Source organism: Pristis pectinata, chromosome 10 (assembly GCF_009764475.1).
Source record: "Pristis pectinata isolate sPriPec2 chromosome 10, sPriPec2.1.pri, whole genome shotgun sequence".
Lineage (NCBI taxonomy): Eukaryota > Metazoa > Chordata > Chondrichthyes > Rhinopristiformes > Pristidae > Pristis > Pristis pectinata.
Genome location: NC_067414.1, coordinates 24,692,562 through 24,716,053, shown reverse-complemented (window position 1 = coordinate 24,716,053; position 23,492 = coordinate 24,692,562). Strand labels below are relative to the sequence as shown.

General features: G+C 38.2%; 1 protein-coding gene across 2 annotated transcripts in view; it reads right to left on the bottom strand.

The window, feature by feature from the left end:
- LOC127574924 (cytochrome b5 reductase 4) overlaps positions 1-23,492 on the bottom strand; it is a 99,386-nt gene that overhangs the window by 52,263 nt on the left and 23,631 nt on the right. For both annotated transcript variants that reach the window (XM_052024440.1, XM_052024441.1), the window contains exons 4-10: positions 17,967-18,051; positions 12,714-12,764; positions 11,685-11,736; positions 5,643-5,700; positions 2,016-2,109; positions 697-732; positions 114-236 (exon numbers count right to left, since the gene is read on the bottom strand). In XM_052024440.1, coding sequence (XP_051880400.1) covers positions 114-236; positions 697-732; positions 2,016-2,109; positions 5,643-5,700; positions 11,685-11,736; positions 12,714-12,764; positions 17,967-18,051 — 499 coding nt within the window. The remainder of the gene's footprint in view (positions 1-113; positions 237-696; positions 733-2,015; positions 2,110-5,642; positions 5,701-11,684; positions 11,737-12,713; positions 12,765-17,966; positions 18,052-23,492) is intronic.

The following is a 23,492-nucleotide window of genomic DNA, read 5'->3' as shown; positions in this document are numbered from 1 at the left end:
ATTGTACAGAGGTTGCAGGATACAACACCTAAACTTTCTACTTTTCACTTATATCACAAATAATATAAATTGAACAACTTATAATTCATTCAAATAATCCCATGTATACATACCCCTGTTGGTATTCTTTTCGTATGAGTTATGATGTTCTCGAGGTTGTCCAAGATCATTCCATACTGTATTACTAAGTTTTTTCAAGTGCAGTTCAATTTTTCCCACTTTGCTGCTACAACGTACTACATAGAATTAACAAGACATACAGGAAATGATATAATAGAACTCAGAATAGCATGCAAGTTTATGTTAAATTCCTTATGCAATTTTAAGTTGTGGCCACAATGTTAATGATCACAGAGATGACCTAGGGAATTTGTAGCCAGTTGTCTGATTTGTGCTTTGGGTTGGAGAAAGGCAAAGCTATGGAAGTCAAAGCCATAAAATTATCCAACTTCAGATGTGTAATAGAAGGGTTTTATTTCCCCCCCCCCCCCGTATTGTATTGGTACATTTTTCTGGATTATTAAATGAAAACATAATTAGAAATTAATGTAAACAGTCATTTTTTTCCCTTTAAGAACAAAATGCAAAAAAATAAGTATTAGTAAGAAAACAAGCAAAATTGATCTGAAGGTATAAATAATGTTGAGATAGCCAATACTTTCTGAAAACATACAATATTATTAAAATTCTACATACCAGATGCTACCTCTTGTTCTACCTCATGACTTAGTTCTATATAAATAAAAAAAATTGGAACATTTTGTTAGTCAAAAACAAAGTCAATAACCAAGTATACACAACCAAAGCCAAAGAAAATCTACAAGTCTGACAAACTTGCAGAGAGAAACTCCATCCTTCACATTCATAAAAGGTGAACTTATGCTGTAGTTTGCAGAATTGTCAAATAGCACTGTGTGGAAGTAGACCAGGAAGGAAACAAGTTCAATGTGGCCAGTGATGAGTTATCCCAACTCTACTGGGTCACTTGTTTGCAGGTTGTGGTTGCAATGGCAAAGCTACATTCATGATTTATGAGAGGCAAATGTAAGAAGTTGTTAGAATGCAATTATTTTCACAACCGAGTTCTATATTTGACTATTTCAGACAACATTAAGTTAACAATCACAAAGCGTGCAACTGAAGTTAGGTACAAGAAGGGTGGAAATGGAAGGTCCATGTCAATTAGAAAACCATTTGGGTTATTAGTGCCAGTCAATCATCATGACCATTTCTCTGGTATAAGCACTCTACTAACAGACCTACTAATTTTAGATTTATAGCATGCAACATTGGGACTAAATTCACAGCCTCAGGGCTGAGTTTATAGCAACCCTTTTTTTGCATCTTAGAGCTTTAAAGGTGAAACATATAACAAAGGTTCCTTTTTTGTTATAAAGGCTGACCCCAATTCTTTGATGTGGTCCTCCCAGAAAATACCTCTTCTTATCAAGAGTGTGCAGCTGAATAATGGCCCGTTAATGCAGGCAAAGAGGTAAATAAAGAACTTAAAGCTGATCTATCTATAGATAGTGACAGATATCAGACTAAGTTAGGTAGGTATCTTTTAAATTAGAGTAGGGTTCATATGCATTGTGAAGGCCTGCTAATCCAGACTATGCATGTGCCAGTCAATTATCATCAAAGTGCCATCTGAAGTCATTATGCGTCAAAATGACTTTGTATACAAGTGCACTAAATATGTAGAAGACTCAGAAAGTTTAATATGTGGCCTAGTCATAGATATATAGTGATGTTTTTGAGAGTTACACAAAGGATTTTAACAAAAACAATTGATTACTTCCTGTGTACTTGCCATATAATCTCAAAGTGTTTCAATTTCCACATTTAAATACAACAATTTTAACCTTATATTGTAGCAGGCAAATATTCAGCAATATATAATCACACTTTACAAAAGTAAAATATTTGTTTGCAATCATTTACATTCAGAATGAATATTTGCATTTATTTTCTGAATTGGTTCATTCAATAATACTATTGAAGCTCCTACCTACCTAAATGAATGATATAAGAATACTCTTGTTGACGAATCTCTGTTCTTAGAACACCACCTTCCAAGTCTACAATCATGGAATCTGAGTCAATGTCCTTCAAAAGAATTTTGCACAAATTAAGAACTGGCCCGCCGAAAATTAAAAGTTTCACACCAAAATTTTAAATAATCTATTTATAGATACCTACAATAATTGATCAATTTTTATTCGGATAGGATTTCAGTTATTAGTACCAAAATAGTCATACCAAATCGTCCCTTTTCTTTTGAAGAATGGTATTTATTTTTAAATCTAGAAAATGGATCACACAATTTTATTTTTTTTGAATAGCACATGGTGTAATTTCAATTTCACAGGGAATACATTGCACTGGCGATTGGTATCATTTCACACAGAAACAATTACAAAATTGGATAGGGTATTTCCAAGTGCAACTCACATTAGTGCATCTGATCTATTCCCAGCATCGGGAGCACACTAAGTGACACCACCATTTGTGACACTCATGCTATATAATGTGAAGAAAGCGATATACAAAGGCCATTATCGAACACGTTAGAACCAGGAGCAAACGCTGCTAATTTGTTGCTTTCCTTTATATTTAAAAGAACAATCTTTTTTAAAACTAACAAGGCACCTTCTGATCTGACTGCAGGCTGCTCAAACACCTTCAGCATCCAGAGTGTGTCACAGCAGTGAGTGTCAGAGTCATGGAGCTATACAGCATGGAAAACAGGCCCTTTGGCCTTACTCGTCTGTGACGATCAAGTTGCCTAACTGAACTAGTCCCATTTGCCTGTGTTTGGCCCATATCCCTCTAAACCTTTCCTATCCATGTACCTGTCCAAATGCCTTTTAAATGTGATAATTGTACCCTCCTCTGCTACTTCCTTTGGCAGCTTATTCCATATACTCAGCACCCACTGTGTGAAAAAGTTGCCTCTCAGGTCTCTTTTAAACCTTTCCCCTCTCATTTTAAACTATGTCCTCTAGTTTTGGACTTCCCTACCCTGGAGAAAAGACTATGGCTATTCACCTTATCTATGCCACTCATGATTATGTAAACCTCTATAAAGTCACCCCTCAGCCTTCTACACTCCATGGGGAAAAAAAAAGTCCTAGCCTATCCAGCCTCTCCTTACAACTCAAACCCTTCAGTCCTGGTAACATCCTCGCAAATCTTTCTTGTACCCTTTCCAGTTCAATAACATCCCTTCTGTAGAAGATGTATGCAGTACTCCAGATGTTGCCTTATAAATGTGCGAAGCAGTTGTGGCAAAACATTGCACTGGAATCAAATTTTGGAAATGGAGTAGACTGCACAGCCTCGACTACATTGGGGATTTTAAAGGCAATTAAAATGACAATGTGACAGAAAGTCAAATTCAATGAGTGATAGATTTAGGAGTGCTTACATGCATATAAATGTTATGAACACTGCTAGAAAATGAGATGTTCAATAAAAACATCAAAATAAAAAAGATTTCCAGTAAACAGCTGCTCCTATCAAAGTCATTCCAATCTATGCAATTTTAGTTTGCTTGTAGAAATTCTTGGGAGGGTTGCTAATCAACAGCATGATAGTCTGTGAATACAAGTGCCTTGAAGTTTGTATGTGGCATTTTTAGTCAGTAAATGGCTCCTTGACACTGTTTAAAAAGAACTTTAAAAAGGTTGCTGCTTTTTTTAAAACAACAGTGGAAAATTTTGCACTGTTTGGTTCCCTCAGGTGACACCATGTTGTTTTAGAAACAGCTGGCATGACTGAAAAGTTCCACTTGAATTTCTTGTATCTGCCAACACTCAGAAATATTGCTGAGAGTTCATCAGTCAGCCCTTAAAGGCACATAAGCATAAAACCACCAATACTCTTCCAATTACTGGAGAATGCTGTTTCCATCACCACAGCTGTCCTAGTAATTTCTGAAGGCAGAGAGGGGCTCCCAGGTTTATCGATAAGACATCAAGGTGGTCGATCAGATCACTCACAGCAGGGAAGTATTTCATTCAAATAGCAGGCACTCTCCAGACCCACAAAGAGATCCTGACATAAAATTGCCAGGAAGGTCTCTGCAAGGACATAAACTCAGTCAATGAATGTCTGCACTTTGGGAAGCCTGCATTGGCAGGAAATGCAGGTGACCAATCTGCCTGTTCCTGTGGTCTGATGGAGAGTAACATGAGGTCTGGTCTTATGGAGCAGGGAGCACAAAAGACCTCCTTAATGCAGGAGTGATCACCAAACCATGATACATGGTATACATCAACATACTTGGGCTGGGTTGATCCTGAAGCCAGGAAAGAGTCAGGGTGACAACTTCTAGTGTGGGAGCAGTCTACGTGTGTATAGGCTTGCACTCAAGGTTTGAGGAAATCAATAATGCAAATGAGGTAACGTAGACTATACAGGTGACCCTTGCATTACAGCCCTTTGGATTATGGAAATTCACCCTGACAGAATTCACAAATCACTACCCAAAAATTTGAAATATGGAATAAAATTCACTATTACTGAATGTATGCAAAAAGTAAATAATTTTTTTCTCTTGATGCATGCACAGATGACACAGCTTTGCATTTCAGAAATTCGTGATGTTGCCCATTTTGTAGAACACAACTTCCCTGTAACGCAGGGGTCACCTGTATAGGCATTGCTCCTGTTAGAAGCATAGATAAGAGCACCACTCCCTGTGAAACCTGGATCCATAATGTGTTTGGTGCCAAGTCTCTGAATGCCTCCTTATGGTTTGGTCATGAGTGCCAGTGTTGCTTCGGAGATAGCAGGAGGGAGGACATGGAAGGGTCTTTCACACACTCACATTATTGGTTAAGTTTTGGTAAAATGGGTTTCAAAGTCAGTCTTAATTGCAGGAAAGTATAATGGAGTTGCAAGGAAGTGAGGAAGGATCAGTCTTCATAATGAGCAGAGGATAGAGTATGCTCTGAGGCTGCAGAGCAGTGTGTAACAACGTCTCAAGAAGGTGCAGTCTGATTGTTCTTTTCAATAAATGTTTCGACTGAGCATTCAGAGTTAGAAAAAAAAGATGCATTTTTGAGAGTGAACTGCAACTGTTATTGAAATCTTGCTGATAACAACTTTTGGGCACAGTACTACTTTCAAGTTTAACACAGGATGCTGCCTGACCTGCTGAGTTCCTCTAGCACTTTTTGTGTATTGTTACAGAAAAAATAGTGCTAGCAAATAAAAATTTTGCCCAAAAGATAACCAAATAATGGTGTGGACTGGCGTAAGATATCCATAAGAATGTCTAAAATAGTTTTATTTTGTATTAACATGACTTTCAACTTCATGATGCATGGGTAAATTTCTAGGCATATATTTTGCTAAAATGAATGCAACAGATCTCAAATTAAGATCAAAGTTGTAGTTGGCCAAACACTTTATGGCTTAATTCATTAAATATTTGAAAAGCTTTTCAAATGTTTTGTTAAACAATAAAATAATAGCTGCTCCAAACGATTTTCAGAATTATTCATTAAAGTTCCAGCTGCTTCTAGTCTTGCATCCTGAAGATTACTCAAGATGCCTGTAGGGAGCATTCAGGTAGGACTGCATTCATCTATGCAAAGGCAATTCTTTAACTAGTTTTATTATGGAACTCATACCTTTTGTTTGGTGTATATGACAATTGTGATCGTATCCTCTGTCTGAAACCATTCATATCTGGTAAAATTGTTAAAAATACAATTTAGATTGGATGACAATAACTTTTGAATTCAGATTTTCAAAGTCAAATCTGTGTGATTATACATTTTCCACAGGTTCAAAGAATGAATAAATGATAGAACACCAGATAAACTAGGGAACTTAGAGTAATGCATATGATACAAAATGTTAAACAGTAATGTTATGTTACAAGGAACTTGAAAGGATTTTGACATTGAATTTTGTCATCTAATTTTGTCATCTAAGGCCAAAGTTCTTGCTTTTATGTTGTGTCTGTGTGATGGAGGCAAGGTTGGTGCTTTCTTCAGAGTTGATCAAATGGACGTTAAGATCTGTACTTAATTCAGAAATTGGTATGTGGTGCTGGACTTATGATGAAAAGAGCATTTTATTTGGTAAAAAGTTGGTAATGTTGAGAAAAGTTAAGCTTAACAAAGGAAGTACATTTTTTAAAAAAAACAAAACCTGTTGAACATCAAGGAGAGGAGAAAAGGAGGTTCAAGGCAGAGGTGGAGCTTCTTCAAAAATCTCCTTCAGGGTTTCCTTTTCAACCATGCTATTTTTCCTTCTTAATTGCTCCCCCTCCCCTCATTTAGAAAGAAATCCTTTGTTGCAGTCAACATCCTTGAAATCACTTTCGTGCATTCATTTGTACAAGAGGAATGATATTGATATGCAAGTTGAGGTCAGCAAAAAAAAAGTAAAACTGAAACCAGGTCAACTATGGTCAATTATGGAGCTTTCAGCGAATGTCATGGTTCAGATTTTGTCCGATTTTTCCAGTAGGTTGGAATTGCCTGCATTTCTCCAGATGGAGTCCAACAACAGTCAAAGGTTGCTGAAATTCCCCAGCATAATGCTTGGGGGATTCTGCTCTCAAATCTTACACCAATCCATTAATCTGAATGGGAACAATATAGTTACAAGGAAACAAAATAAGTTAAGATACATTTTTTTATTGTTTGTCTTTGGTTTAATTTGTTTTCATTATTGTTAAAAGTGTTTTGAAGTTTTTACTTGATTTTATTTTTTTTGAAAATGTTTAATTCTCTTTTAGAATCCTTTGAATTCCTTTTTTCCTTGTTAACCGTTACTGTATGCTTCTGAATGCCAAGACTCTCAGAAGCACTGACTGATGGCAAAGCTATATGCGAGTTGGAGGTGAGGAGAGGGGTGGTGGGAGGCAGAGTTTTGCTATCTGCCAGATGTTTCCAAAAGAATATGTGAGCGGGGTTTGTTGTAGCTCACTCATCACCAATGTTATTTGAGGCCCTTTCACCACTCAGGGTCTCATTGGTCACCTCAACTATAGTCTGGGATAAATAATTTATTGTGAAAAAAATGGAACAGAAGGCTACTTTTCCAGACAAATCCACATTTTTGTTATACATGCCCATTTTAGTTGTTGATGTTAAATAAATTGGCAAATAAATCTGGTGATTGAATGAATGATTAAAACTAATCCATCTATCACCACCTGCAACTTACAAGCAGTTACACATACATGGCATCTAACTAGAGCCAAGGGAAAAATGGAACAGGCGTCTGATTTTTTTTTAAGGATTCAGAAAAAAGCTGGTGCATTTTGAGAAACCTTTTAAAGATGGGGAAGGAGATGGAGATTTGGATAGTGCTGGATAAAGCTCAAAAGAAGAGAGGCAAGATGACTTAATTGGTAATTGATTTATTATTGTCACAGGTACCAACGTACAGTGAAAAACTGTTTTGCATGCCATCCATACAGATCATTTCACCAGATCAGCATATCGAGGTAGTACAAGGGAAAGGCAATAACAGAATGCACAATATAGTGTTACTGTCACAGAGAAAGTGCAGGCAGGCAATAAGATGCAAGGCCATGACAAGGTAATTCCCACCTTGTAAGGTGCCGTGCAAGGAAGAGAGGAGAAGCACAGGAAATCTGAGTCAAAGAACTAGAGAAATCAAAAGACTGGAGAACGTTGCAGGAGGTAATACTGTATTGTGCATTTTTTTTTCCCAAGAGCAGGCAATCAATGTTGCTTGGTGAGGATGGGGTGATGGGGAACAGATTTCATGGAATGCAACTGACATAATTTTAGTTTTATTCATTCAAGGGATGAGCCAGCATTTAATTGGCATCCCCAATTTCCCTTGGAAAGGAGATGGTTAGCTGCCTTCTTGAGCCATTGCAGTGCTTGAGGTATGAGTATATGAACATTGCAGTTAGGGAGGGAGTTCCACCATTTTAACCCAATAACTGTGAAGGAACGACAATAATATTTCCAAGTGTGTGGCTTGGAAGGCAACTTCCAGGTGATGGTGTTCCTGTGCTTTTGCTGCCCTTGTCCCTCCAGCTGATTTTGGAAGGTGCTGTCCAAGGAGTCTTAGCAAGTTGCTCCAGAGCATTCTGTAGAGGATGCACTGCAGCAACACTGAAAAATGACCAAGAAAGTGTTGGATGATAGATGTATGGATAGAAATATAAACACTTAAATGTACAAATAGTGCATTTCACATTCAGGGGGCACCTAGTCACCCTTGTAACATAGGAAGTGCAACAGCCAATTTACACTTACCAACTTTCCAAGGACAGCAATGTGATAATCTGTTTTAGCGACATTGACTGAGGTTTAAAAATTATCTAGATAGATGGGCCCTTAGTCCAATGGCACATTCAAATTTGGCATTGAATTGAATTGGTTTATCATTGTCACTTGTACCGAGGTACAGTGAAAAACTTGTCTTGCATACCGGTCATACAGATCAATTCATTACACAGTGCATTGAGGTGGTACAAGGTAAAACAATACAGAATGCAGAGTAAAGTGTCACAGCTACAGAGAAAGTGCAGTGCAGGTAAACAATAAGGTGCAAGGTCATAACGAGGTAGATTGCGAGGTCAGGAGCCAATCTTATTGTACTAGGGAACTGTTCAATAGTCTTATAAAAGCGGGATAGAAGCTGTCCTTGAGCCTGGTGGTACATGCTTTAAGGCTTTTGTATCTTCTGCCTGATGGGAGAGGGGAGAAGAGAGAATGTCCAGGGTTAGTGGGGTCTTTGATTATGATGGCTGCTTTACCGAGGCAGCGAGAAGTATAGAAAAAGTCCATAGAGGCACCTCATCACTGCTGTATTGCAGCAGATGCCTAGAACTTTGTGTTTAGATTACTGGAATGGATTTCAGATCTAAACTATCTGACTTGAACATGAGAGAAAATAAATGAAAAATGGATGATGGGGTTGTGGCAGCATGTGAAAAAGACATAGTGACTCTGATTAAATGGTAACGATGCAGCTTTATAAAACTCTGGTTAGACCATACTTAGAGTACTATGTCCAGTTCTGGTTGCCTCATTATAGGAAGGATGTGGAAGCATTGGAAAGAGTGCAGAGGAGATTTACCAGGATGCTGCCTGGTTTAGAGAGTATGCATTATGAGGAGAGACTAAGGGAGCTAGGGCTTTACTCTTTGGAGAGAAGGAGGATGAGAGGAGACATGATAGAGGTGTACAAAATATTAAGAGGAATAGATAGAGTGGACAGCCAGCGCCTCTTTCCCAGGGCACCAATGCTCAATACAAGGGGGCATGGCTTTAAAGTAATGGGTGGGAAGTTCAAGGGAGATATCAGAGTAAGGTTTTTTTACCCAGAGAGTAGTTGGGACATAGAATGCGTTGCCTGGGGCAGTGGTGGAGGCAGGTACATTAGTCAAATTCAAGAGATTACTAGATAAGTATATGGAGGAATTTAAAATAGAGGGATATGTGGGAGGAAGGGGTTAGAAAGTCTAAGGTGAGGTTTAAAGATCGGCACAACATTGTGGGCCAAAGGGCCTGTATTGTGCTATACTGTTCTACGTTCTATGACACTTCTAGTAATGGTTAAAATATGAAGCTTAAAATCAAAATTGGCTTGGCTATAGAAGACAGAGGGCAGTGGTGGAGGGGTGCTATTCTGACTGAAGGACCAGCAGGGCTCTGCAGGGATCAGAGCTGGGACCTCGGTTGTTTGTAGTAAGTTTGCAGATGACACAAAAATTGGTGAAATTGTGGATAGTGAGGAAAGTTGTCAAAGGATACATACAGCAGGATATAGATCAGTTGGAAATATGGGTGGAGAAATAGCAGATGGAGTTTAGTCCAGGTAAGCATGAGGTGTTGCACTTTGGGAGGTCAAGTGCAAGAGGAAAGTATATAGTAAATGGTATGACCCTGATCTTGGATGCAAGTCTATAGCTCTTTGAAAGTAGCAATATAAGCAGATAGGGTGGTAAAGGCAGCATACAGCATACTTGCCTTCATCAGTCAGGGCATTGAGTATAAAAGTTGACAAGTCATTTTGCAGCTGTACAAAACTTTGGTTCGGCCACATTTGGAGTACTGTGTGCCATTCTGGTCACCCCCATTACACAAAAGCTTTGGAGAGGGTACAGAAGAGGTTCACCAGGAATTGATTTACTCGCCTAGATTGGGGAATATTAGCTATGAGGAGAGGTTGGACAAACTTGAATTGTTTTCTCTGGAGTGTCAGAGGCCAAGGCCCGAACTGATAGAAGTTTATAAAATTATGAGAGACATAGATAAGGTAGATAGTCAGAGTCTTTTAAGCAGGGTAGGAATGTCAAATATGACGGGGCAGAGCTTTAAAGACTAGAGGGGGGAAAGTTTAAATGAGATTTGCGATGCAAGATTGGGTTTTAAGTACAGAGAGGTAGGTGCCTGGAACGTGCTGTGAGGGGATGTGGTGGAAGCAGATAGAATGGTAACACTTAAGAGGCATTTGGACAAGCATGTGAACAGGTAGGGAATGGAAGGATATACACCACATGCAGGGAATTGGGATTAGTTTAGTTCCTGTGCTCTATTGTTCTATGAATCTCACAGATCAGAAGTAAATGGTTAGGTTGCAGGCAGATGGTGAGATGCAATCAATGGCAATGTTGTAGATGAGTTGAAAATGTGATTACTATGATTTTTTCATTTGTAATTTTGAGTAAAGCAATATATGTTGAATCAAAGCACATTATCTATCATTAAGCTGTTCTATACTTCCATGTCTATACCAGGTTCCAGCAGCATATTATCATTTAATTTGATGAAATATTTCTGGAATTAATCCATTTTGGGGTAGAATATACTGTCCCTATCCTTAAGTGCAAGACAATATCTGGGCATGTGATGTATAAAACAATGCAAACTGCAAGAACACACTTATCATTGCTAAAAAGACAACGGTATAGAATTTCCCGTTTGCAACATCGCCCCAAGAAAACGTAATGTTTTTCTTCATTGCCTTCTGCTATAAAACAGGCTGTAACTCATTAATTCCATAACAATGAAAAAAATGGAAAGCCTTTTCTGTTTATCTAAGCCCATGCTTAAATCTAAGCATGTGCCAATTTAATGATCTACAAATGTAATCTGTAACATTAATACTGAACTTTTATCACCTAGCACACACAAGTCAAAAAGATACAACCTATACACCCTTCCACTGTTACTCTATCCCCAATACATCTATTTATACAGTGTTATATTTCTAGCTCGCTTAAACTTCTTTGGCATTGTGTGACTTAGGGCAAATTTCTACATTCCAGCATTTATCATTGTGGAATTTACACTGCATCATACATACATTTTCTGTTGCAATTTCTAAAAAAGTTGCCAAAGACAATGTACAGTGAAGTACTCAGTAGTTATTGTCAACAAAAATAGTTGATGAGAATTAAAACTGAAATAAATCACTAGTTAGGCCACTGATGAGGACTTTGCTCCACTGTAAAACTCTTATATAGCCATCTAAAATAAATGAATGAATGTATAGGTTAACATATCAGTCAATGGAAAGCCAAACAACTATGTGTCAATTCATCTGCAAATCACCAATCATTATATTACAGCTGAGATCTTCTATTAAGACTATGAAACCACAGGGGCAACTGCAGCTCAAAAAAACAGTAGTGTTTTGATTGAGTCAGAGAAAACAAATATGACACTTACCTCGGCGAAATATCTTGAGGTCGTTTTTCAGAACTATCTGGGACAGTTGCACCTGCAGAGAAAAAAAATAAAATTACAATAATAGGCTCTATACAAATAAATTAAGAAAAATACCTTTTGGGCACATAGTATTCCACATTCTTATGAAATCTGAAATTTCCCCTGTGGATCAGGTTTCTATACAATCCTCCTGCCCCATTTTCCTTTATAAGACAATCACTTCATGAGTGGATAGCTGCATCACTAGCTGCACTACTGCAAAGGATATTTGATGCAACACCAGAGGGAAATCTTTCCCATTACCCACCCCTAATCTCCCACAAGATGCAGGGAGATTCATTGACATTAGACAGAGCAGCCACGTCTCTGAGGCTAGCCAAAGCCAAAAAAGTCACTATCAAAGCAAGTTGCCTTGAGATCCATTTGTGTTTGGACTGGCATGACAGATAATTGCCTATGGAACAATCTTTTTTGGACTGCCTGATCACTTGCGAAGTGGACAGATGTTAAGTGGTGCTTGCTGCTTAGCTTGCCTGAACAATTAACTAAATTTGTTATCAAGACGGCTTGGGTCACTCACACATTGTCTTAAGGATCAAGACTATTTTTCCCCTGGCATTAATGAAGCTGAATAAATACAACCTGTGTGTACAGGATATAGGAAAAACAATTAATTTAAATATAATTTGATTAATATATCCTCGCAGGAAGAAAACTTACCAACAGCTATCCAATTTTCCATCTAACCTGGGGATGGGAAGAGTGATGAACCTGTTATTACCATGGCGGAAAACACTTAAAGTAGGTTTAAAGAATGGAGGCATTTTGGGGCAAAATTGCCCTTAGGGTAGGTGGGTGGTAGGGACAGGTAGCACATGCCTCCAACAGCTGCCAGGGCACTGTGTCACTGAACATGGGCACCCAGTGCAGGATCATTTCATTGGGGGCTGCTCACACCAAAGTACCCAATGATCGCAGTATGTTCCTGTAGTTCATTATTTCAAGTTCCTGTTTCTTTTAACTACATACCATTTAGTAATATCTCTCTTGGCATCGTTAAACCTGGTTGCTTCACAGAAACTAAAAAGGAGGAAACATAAAATAAATGAAACTACGGAAGAGCAAAGCAAAAAAAAAAAGACATGTTATTACACCAATTTACTCAAAAGCACATAGTTGCTGCTTCACAGAAAATTCATTCTTTGCAATCACAATATGTTCATTAGAACTGATTCCATGCCACTTAATCTGCTGTTTATATTACACCCCAGATTCTGTGTGTACTTATCTGGGTATGCAGTAGTCTTGAATTAGACTTCAAAGCTGTTGAACATACATAGCACAAAATCACAGTTGCTACTATTTCAACCCACCTACACTAATGTTAAAGGAAGATATGTAAAGATTATCCAGGGATACATGTTATTGCTGGAATGAAAATCTTAAAAAAAAACCTTTAGTAATCTTTTATTCTTGTCAAAGATAACCCTCCCAATGAGAGTTTCAGAGCATTTTTCATCTTTGCCTTCAGGACTTGATAGAATCATCTTCCATGACACTCTTGCCATCACAGAAAAGCATCAAGCAAATGGCATGGCAAATTACAATATATTTAAAAGTAACACTTTTACCAGCAAAGGATTAATTTACAAAGCTATAAGTGGAGGATTCTGTTTTTGAATTGAAGTGGGCCTGTTTCTCAGAAATAATACCATTTAAGGAGGAGAGTTGCAAAAAAATATGGAAAGTTAATGAATGAAGGCAGATTCTATACTCTCTTCTCGAAGGAAAACCTCTCCACTCAGAAATAAAATCTGCTCACTCAAGAATAGATAATAGTGTCCTCAATGCAAATTTGAACCTAACATGCTGTCATTAGATAAAAAAATACCTATTCAAAAATGTTCTCTCCTTCATCTTTCAATACTGTTGCTGACAATAATTTAAACTAGAAGTTAATTAAATGCTCCCAAATGGCTGTTAATAAATGTTTTAGTAATTTAATCTCACAGCAGCTAATGGAAGCAACAATTTTCATCTACACAAGATTTTTAATACAAAATGCATATGAAATTACAGTGGGGAAGAGGCACAATGGAAAAAGGATGGGAAGATAATGAATAAACATCAAATGACTGGTGGCAGGGATAGAATGAGAGAGTGGAGAGATTACTGAAATGTTTGTTGAAAGATTTTGAATATCTAAAAATATTAAAGTAAGAAAAAAAATGTTAGCTGGAGAATGCTTAGAAGCTTAAAAATCTTCACCGATCAGCTAATGAGAAAAATCTCTAACATATCTAGTTAGCTCCATATATTTAAATATTTTTAGGCAAAATAGTAACACTGTACAATACATGTATATGCTCTGTCCAGTAATAAATTGCTGTGTTGAATATTAATACAAAGACAAAATATAGAACTTAATCAATCCTTTCAGCTGAAAGAACACCTAAACTGCAACAGATTCAAACTCTCAATAAATTAATGCTTCATTTTCATTTAAAGCCATCATGCCTTCTGATTATGTTTTCCACGTTTATGTAAATATTAATCAAGTCAGCTTAAAAATAATTTTAAAAAAGCCAAATATTGTTATTAACTCTTTGTGGTTAGCATTGGCACAACTCTATAGGTTATTATACTCCAAGTTGGAAATTTTTTGGTACAAGTCCCACAGTGGGCCTTCAGAATATAATCCTTGTGAGGGAGTGCAGCAGGGAGTGCTGAAAATGAAGATCACTGGTTATATTTATATAGTGGCTGATTCAAGTAGCAGGCATCAGACATGTAACAAAGGGTGCAAGTTTCAATGATTCAATTTTTATGTGTGTATATGGAACCAATATCAGATGACAGCATTACACACAAACTCAAGGAACAGCACCTGGCAGATTACAGCTTTAATGACTCACTGAATTCAACAATTTCAGATAATCAGCCATTCGAGTCTTCCACCTCACATCTCCAGCATTCATTGTTTTAGAACAAGAACAGTAGAGCACTGGAACAGGCCCTTCAGTTAATGATGTCTGTGCCAAATTAGACTAAATCTCTTCAGCCTAAACATGGTCCATATCCCTCCATTCCCTGCATATTCATGTATCTATCTAAAAGCCACTTCACTACCACTATCATATCCGCTTTCATCACCACTGCTGGCAGCCTGTTTCAGGTACCAACCACTCTCTGGGTAAAAAAAAAACTTGCCCCACACAACTCCCTTAAACTTTCCCCCTCTCATCTTAAATGCATGCCCTCTGGTACTTGACATTTCTGCCCTGGGAAAAAGATTCTGACTGTCTACTGTCACGAACCAGCAACAAAAGAAACACACTGAGCATGATTCAGTGTTAAAAACTATTTTATTAATTACTACTTATGATAATACGTAAAATAAAAGTAAAAATGTTAGTATGTTAGAATTCAAAAATGTTAAACTTTGAACGTTAACCCCAAAACTAAGCTCTTTGTGTGTGTGTGTGACAAAGTCCCAAACTCCAAGTTCCGGAATGGTTCTTAAAGTTCAGTTCCGCAAGCCATAAGGTGAAACATGAGCAAGGGCTTCTTCAACAACCACCGTTGTCTGAAGATAAGACGTAGATGTAGAGAAACATAGAGAGCGTAAATACGAAATCCAAATGTTCCACGATGGAACCCAAACGACACTCCAGTGTTTACTCGGTAGTGACTTCCTCACCCCGAAAAGCATCCGAATCGTGGTCGTCCACACACAAATACCTGTTTCCTTCTACAGGTCAGCAACAAAGTGAACTCCACCGGATTACTTCCAACTTCCATACATGGATTTCAGTGGCAAACACAGTTATTGTTTCTCATCCATCGATAGAGAAAACTAGCAGGCTGGTGTCTCTCTCCCTTCTCTCTCTCTCTCTCTCTCCTTCTTCTTCTAACTTCTTCAACAACGTCATTACATCCTTTATCTTCTATTGACGTAAGCACGCCCCACACACACATACACACACACTCTCTATCTTAAAGGGACTTTCACTGAGTCCGTAACACTACCCTATCTATACCTCTTACAATTTTATAAATTTACTTCAGGTCTCCCCTCAGCCTCCAACGATTCAGTAAAGGGGGCAGTGTACATGCACCTGTCTACATCAATGGTGCTGAGGTCAAGAGGGTTGCGAGTTTCAAGTTCCTGGGAGTGAACATCACCAACAGCCTGTCCTGGTCAAATCACGTAGAAGCCACAGCCAAGAAAGCTCACCAGTGCCTCTACTTCCTCAGAAGGCTAAAGAAATTTGGTTTGTCCCCTTTGACTCTCACCAACTTTTACCAATGCACCATAGAAAGAATCCTATCTGGATGTATCACGGCTTGGTATGGCAACTGCTCTGCCCAGGACTGCAAGAAACTGCGGAGAGTTGTGGACACAGCCCAGCGCATTATGGACACCAGCCTCCCCTCCTTGGACTCTGTCTTTACCTCTCGTTGTCTTGGTGAAGCAGCCAGCATAATCAAAGACTCCACCCACCCGGGACATTCTCTCTTCTCTTCCATTGGGTAGAAGATACAGAAGGTTGAAGGCACGTACCACCAGACTTAAGGACAGCTTCTACCCCACTGTGATAAGACTATTGAACAGTTCCCTTATACAATGAGATGGACTATGACCTCACGATCTACCTTGTTGTGACCTTGCACCTTATCGCACTGCACTTTCTCTGTAGCTGTGACACTTTACTCTGTACTGTTATTGTTTTTACATCAATGCACTCTGTACTAACTCAGTGTAACTGCACTGTGTAAGGAATTGACCTGTACAATCGGTTTGTATGACAAGCTTTTCACTGTACCTCGGTACGAGTGACAATAATAAACCAATACCAAAACTCAAGTTTGGCCAACCTCTCCTTATAGTTCATACCCCCTGATCCAGGCAGCATCCTGGTAAACCTCTTCTGTACCCTTTCCAAAGTGTTCCCATCCTTCCTGTAATGAGGTGACCAGAATTGCACAGAGTACTCCAAGTGAGGTCTAACCAAAGCTTGCCTGGTATTTCAGATTTCACTTGTTTCTTTCTACTTTCATCTCCCCCAGACATATTATTTGTAATTCATTAGCCTTCAGCACCCCCTCGCAGCCAAATCCACCACTTGTGTCACTCAATTGCCTAGACTCCATCCTATCATGGACATTCTCTCTCTCTTTCTGCAAACTGAATCTTGTTTAATAGCTAACTTCTCAGCTCCAGTGGAAGGTCATCCACCCAAGACATTAACTCTGTCTCTTTCTCAAAGCACACTGCCTAACCTGCTGAATATTTCCAACATTTTGTGTTTATATTGTTGCAAACTTCATCAATGCTTTCTGCAGAGTTTGTTACTGAACCGTTACAGACTTTTGCCATTGAAATGATATTGTAAAACATAGAACTGCTTGGAAAAAAAACCTTTTTGACAACCAATTCTATTATTAATCATTACTGAAGATTCTATTGCTGAAAGCACAACATTGTTAATGGCATAAAGACCAAGAAGCAAGTTTCCCTCCTTTATTATCTCTCTGGTGACGTCAATAGAAATTGAACCCCACAATTACCATTGTTTTGTAGGAAACTGATCTGCGTACAATTTACGACACTTAAGATGACCATCTGATGGGATTTCATGGAGACACAGATTTATTAGATTTAATTAGTAACCAGGGTCAGTGTTTGAATAATTGTGTTGTACATGTCTACTGGTGATCACAGAGTATCTTGTGTCACTTTGTTAAATACTTATTAGCAACAGCTTTGTACATAACAGGGATTAATTTATACCATTAGCACTTGATGCAAGATGTGCTGGAATTACACCAAGTGCTTGAAGCCATTAAATCTTTTTTCCAGCACTGCATCCAGATTCTTGAAGTTTGTCACCTCACAGTCAATCAAATGCTGCCTCCTCCCACTGCGGTTTGGGCCTATTTTAATCATCAGTGGTTAGACTGAACTGATAACCAGCTATTCCCAAAATGGAACCCCATGGTTTAGTGAGAGAGCCAGCGTGAATCACTGCAGCTTTGAGGTTGCTGCATAAATTTTGAGAGTGGGCTGTCTACAGTCAAACAGGCAGGCATTAATCACACATGTAATCAGCACATCCTTTTTCCAGATTTAATCAATGTTTTGTCCTATATACCAAAGGCTCAACATTCCATTGCACAATGACATGAATACCAAAAGCAGTACTCATTTTGAGAATTAGTTTTACTTTAAAAGTGGCTCAATTTCTGATGTATAATTAAAATGAGGAAAATGAAATCTACCTTTAGCAACATAAGTAGGCTTTGAAGACATTCTTCCTACAAGGCATTCCTTCAACATAGAATCGTAGTTGACCCAGCTGTGAATCTGAAATTTGAAAGTCATCACATCAATGATTAAGAAGATATCAGGTTTTTCTACACACCATATGTCAGCGAACAAAAAAGTTAGAAATACACAGACACATATGGGATAGATTTGCCATTTATTCAAACTGATAGACATAGCATATAACAAACTGAACATAAAATGGAAATGGTCATTTATTCCAAAGAAGCTTTGTACAAATTGGTTTTATAAAAGAATGAGAATCATATTACAAAAAGGAAATAGAGGCATGGATAGATTGCAAAACTGATTCACAAAGATGATATTAGAACTGAAAAAACATACTTATCAAGGAAGGCTGAACAGTTAAGAACTCTTCTTTCAAAAATATAGAAGGCTGAAAGATCTAATAAGAAGGTTTTTAAAATTATGAAGACTTAGGAAACATAGTTTCCATTTGCTAGCTTGCAAAAATAGCCACCATTACATATAGGATGATCACTGGTAAATTCAATAAGGTACTTAGGAGAAATCCCTTTATCCAAACAATATAGAACTCACCATTCACCTGGGTTTCTTTGAGCCAAATAGCAAAGATGCATTTATGGGGAAATTTGATAAATACACGAGGAAAGTGAGGGCAGAGGAAGAATGGGACATTGTTCAAGTATAAACAGTAGAAATAGACCATTTGGGAAGAACGTCCTGTTTCTGTGACATAGATGTAATGTGATTTTATGAATGATGTTGACAAACAAATTAAAACATGGGATTAAAACAGATGGGAATATGAAATTAGTTGAGAAATATTTAAAAGTAAGAATCAGAAGATGGCAAAGGGCTTGAAGTCAATAAACTGTATGCAACGGCTTAATGGAGTGGCATTTTCTGTGACAGGTATGTATTCCAAACTATGAAAATGGCTAGCTGAATGATGAGCCAGACTGGCGAATCTGGATGGAAGTGCACATTTTATGATTATAATTTCAGGTATTAAAATCCAGAAAGCAAAAACGTTCTCACAACAGAGACTTGGGAGTTGATACGCTTTCCCTAAAGTTGCCCATTATTATCAACTACACTCATACATTCAATTCCTTGAAGGTTATAGTCTGAGCGTTTTAAAGGACATCAAGGTATGACTTCATCAGATCAAGTTAAAGCACAATTACTAAATTTGTTTTCCCAAATAGTTTGTCAACTAGGTTTAAAATGATCAGAATTATACAATAAAATGTTTATGATTTAAATGTAATGCCAAAATTTTACTTCAAATAAACAGCATAATGCAAAATGTAAAATGCTGTCACTTGTTCTTTTATTTCTTTACAGAAAGATCATAAACAATTTATTGAAATTGTAAATTCCTTGGTACAAATGTTGAATTATACTATTGTCAGACTGAATTAGTATTAAAGGTTGATTTTTCAAAAGTATTTAAAAATAATTTCAAATGATAAGTTTTTCCCCAAATTCTCTATTGTCACTTACTAACTTGTCACAAGTTTGCTACCTTAATCAGTTACCCTCCATCACAGATATTGCTTATGTACCTGTAATATATCATCTGTCACTTCCATACATCGACCTATTGCTGAAATCTCTTCCATACCTCCTTCACTGCTGTCAGACTCAACTAATCCAACAGATTTTTGCTTGGCCTTACATCTTCCTCCTTCTATCTACTTTAGGTTAATCATAATTCAGCTCCCTGAATTATGATTAACCTGAAGTAGACAGAAGGAGGCAGATGAAAGACCACTATCTGTTCTGATCTTTCCTGGCTCCCAGTTCCTCAATTAGTCCACCTTAAAATTATATGCTAAATATTTTAACTCTTCATTGTCCTGTCACTCCCCATACAACTATCCAACAACTCAGTGTTCCTCCAACACTGGTCTTCAGCTGCCTAAATTTGTAACATTCATATCACATTGAATTTAAATATAAGTTAACATGCCTTAATGACTACCACGTGGTGGCTCTGACATCCACCATTATGAAGTGCTTTGAGATGCTGATCATGGCACGCATCAACTCCAGCCGCCTCAAAAACCTTGACCCACTGCAATTCGCCTACCGCCGAAACAGGTCTACAGTGGACGCCACTCCCTGGCCTGACACTCATCTCTGGAGCATCTGGACAGTAAAGACACCTACATTAGACTATTGTTTATTGACAACAGCTCCACCTTCAATACTATAATTCCAAGCAACCTCATCACCAAAGTACGAGATCTGGGACTCAACATCTCCCTCTTGAACTGGATCCTTGACTTTCTGACCAACAGATTGCAATCAGTGAAGATAGGCAGCAACACCTCCAGCATGACTATTCTCAACACTGGTGCCCCACAAGGCCGCATCCTCAGCCCTCTACTCTACTCCCTATATACCTATGACTGTGTGGCCAGATTCTGCTCTAACTCCATCTACAAGTTTGCAGATGATACTACTGTAGTAGTCTGTATCTCAAATAACGATGAGTCAGAGCACAGGAAGGAGATAGAGAGCTTAGTGACATGGTGTCATGACAGCAACCTTTCCCTCAATGTCAGCAAAACAAAAGAGCTGGTCATTGACTTCAGGAAAAGGGGCAGTGTACATGCACCTGTCAACATCAATGGTGCTGAGGTCGAGAGGGTTGAAAGCTTCAAGTTCCTAGGGTGAACATCATCAACAGCCTGTCCTGGTCCAACCACGTAGACGCCACAGCCAAGAAAGCTCACCAGCACCTCTACTTCTTCAGGAGGCTAAAGAAATTTGGCATGTCCCCTTTGACAATCACCAACTTTTATCAATGCACCATAGAAAACATTCTGTCTGGATGCATCATGGCTTGGTATGGCAACTGCTCTACCCGGGACTGCAAGAAACTGCAGAGAGTTGTGGACACAGCCCAGCACATCACGGAAACCAGCCTCCTCTCCAGCCTCCTCTCCATGTCTATACCCCACGCTGCATTTGTGAAGCAGCCAGCATAATCAAAGACCCCACCCACCCGGATCATTCTCTCTTCTCCCCTCTCCCATCAGGCAGAAGATACAGGAGCCTGAGGGCACATAGCACCAGGCTCAAGGGCAGCTTCTACCCCACTGTGGTAAAACTACTGAACGGTTCTCTTATACGATGAGATGGACTCTTGACCTCATAATCTACCTTGTTATGACCTTGCATCTTATTGTCTACCTGCAATGCACTTTCCTGTAGATGTGACACTTTACTTTGTATTCGGTTATTATTTTCACCTGTGTACTACCACAATGTACTGTGTAATGATTTGATCAGTACAAACAGTATACAAGTTTTTCACTGTACCTCGATACAAGTGACAATAATAAACCAATAATCATTTAAACTTCCTGCTTCAGACTTTGCAGCCTAGAAAATTACAAGCTTGTGACTATCTATGCTGATGTCTGCCTAGTGAGCAGCAATTTCAACCTCTTTTAAAACTATGATGTCCCAATTTTGCAATTTTGTTATTTGGATGGCTTTATTTGTTATTAGGGCTGAACTTTCAACACCCAAAAATAGATGACATCCAGTTTCTAGGTTTTTTTTGTGTTAATGTAAGGAATCATGATCTGACTGGTTAAAGAGATATGCTGGTGCTTTACTCACAATCACCACAGATCCCTTGTAGAGGATGCCCATAAGGCTGCCACTCAAAAGTCTGCGAATAATCTGTGGAAAGCTGCAAACTTAATGAATGGTGAAAACAGGAGCCATTTTGCCAAATTTTGCTGGTGATCCATTCAGCTGTTCCTATGCAGGCAAATACCTGGTTTACATGGGGCTACAGTAAATCTGTGATATGTTGAATAACAGATGTTGCATCTCTCACTGGATTCCAAATGGAGTCCAACTGTGGAGCTGGGTGTTTCTGGGATCCTCGGCACTGGAAATTGACCTCTCCGATTCTGCGCAAGAATCAGAAAATCAGCAATTCTATCCGTTTCAGCTCCGATTCTTTGCATGAAGAATGAGGAATTTAAAACAAAATATTTTACTTTAGTTTAATGTTATATTGATTTGTAATTGTTTTAATATGTTCTTAAATGTTTACATCATTTTTAATAGTTTTTGGATGTTTATTTCATACAGATGCATTTAAGATGAGTGAAGTAGCCTCTTAAAATTGTGCCAGCAGCTTCTGTATTTTCCTTTACCACTGTGCCTGTGCCTTCAGATCCATTATAACAGTGAGTGTAGATAGCCTCACTGCTATTTCTCAACAGAAATTCTGGGTCCATATCAAAAATCTGGGAGTTTAAAAGCACCAACACTGCTCTTCAAAATTGAAATGTTTGATTAGAACTACATGCCTTTGCTCACAGCCTGGTACAGGAGGTTTACAATGTGACAAAATCTGAATTTACTCTGCAAAAATAAGCACTTTGCTTGTTGTCTTTATTGTGATTCAAACACAGTCACAATCAAAACAAGTACAGTTCTGTCTTGCTTCAATTACTTCCCCAGCATTTACATCAAAAGGGTAAAAGAATATTGAGTTTCCTGTGATCTGAAACCTGCAGCCTTATACACATGCTGGGAGCATGCCCAGAATTATTATTAATCACCTTTGCTGTTGTGATATTGGACATCAAAATTCATAATGCTACATTTCAAATTTCACATGGGAAATTGGCATTACACTTTCAAATCAAAGAATATAGGCTAAAACTTCGAGAGCCAGGTTGGCAGCACAAAATATCTATGTTAGTTGTGTCAGCTCTTTGACTGAACAGCTCAAAACTACCCTTATGTGCTGCTCATTCACTCTCTGTAACCCTCCATTTTCCTCTGCATTTCCTCTGCATTAAATGTTAATCTTCTCTTTCTCATGCAGTGCTATCAGTCCCTACTACTCCATATGCCATATTCTAACAAATCATTCATAAAGAAATTTCTCCTAAACTCTATGTATTGATGCTTGCTAACTACAGCAGCCTTACATAATTTAAAAAGCTCTACAATATTACATTCCATTTAAGCCTTCACAATTTCACTAAAAAATCTTTCAAAATAATACCTAGGGAAAAAAAATATAGAAGTTATTTAAAACTCAATGTACTAAACAATATAGTTCTACAGCTCTTATAACAGGGGACAATGCCAGTCTGGCCACAGCTTGTGTAATGGTTACCAGATCACAGGAAAGACATGAATGCACTGGGGATGGTGAGGATGAGAATTATACTTAGAAGAGTGTTGTCAAGACCACAAAATTTTAGCTCTAAGACTGGAGAAGTTAGGATTGGTTTGGTTTATTATTGTCACATGTATTGAGATACAGTAAAAAAAACCCTTACTTTTGCACGCCATCCATACAGATCATTTCACGACACAAGTACATCAAAGTAGTACAAGGGGAAAAGGAGTAACAGAATGCAGAATATAGTGTTAGAGTTACAATTACAGAGAAAGTGTAGTACAGTAAGACAGATTGTTTTCTTCAAAACAGAAGAGGCTGAGAG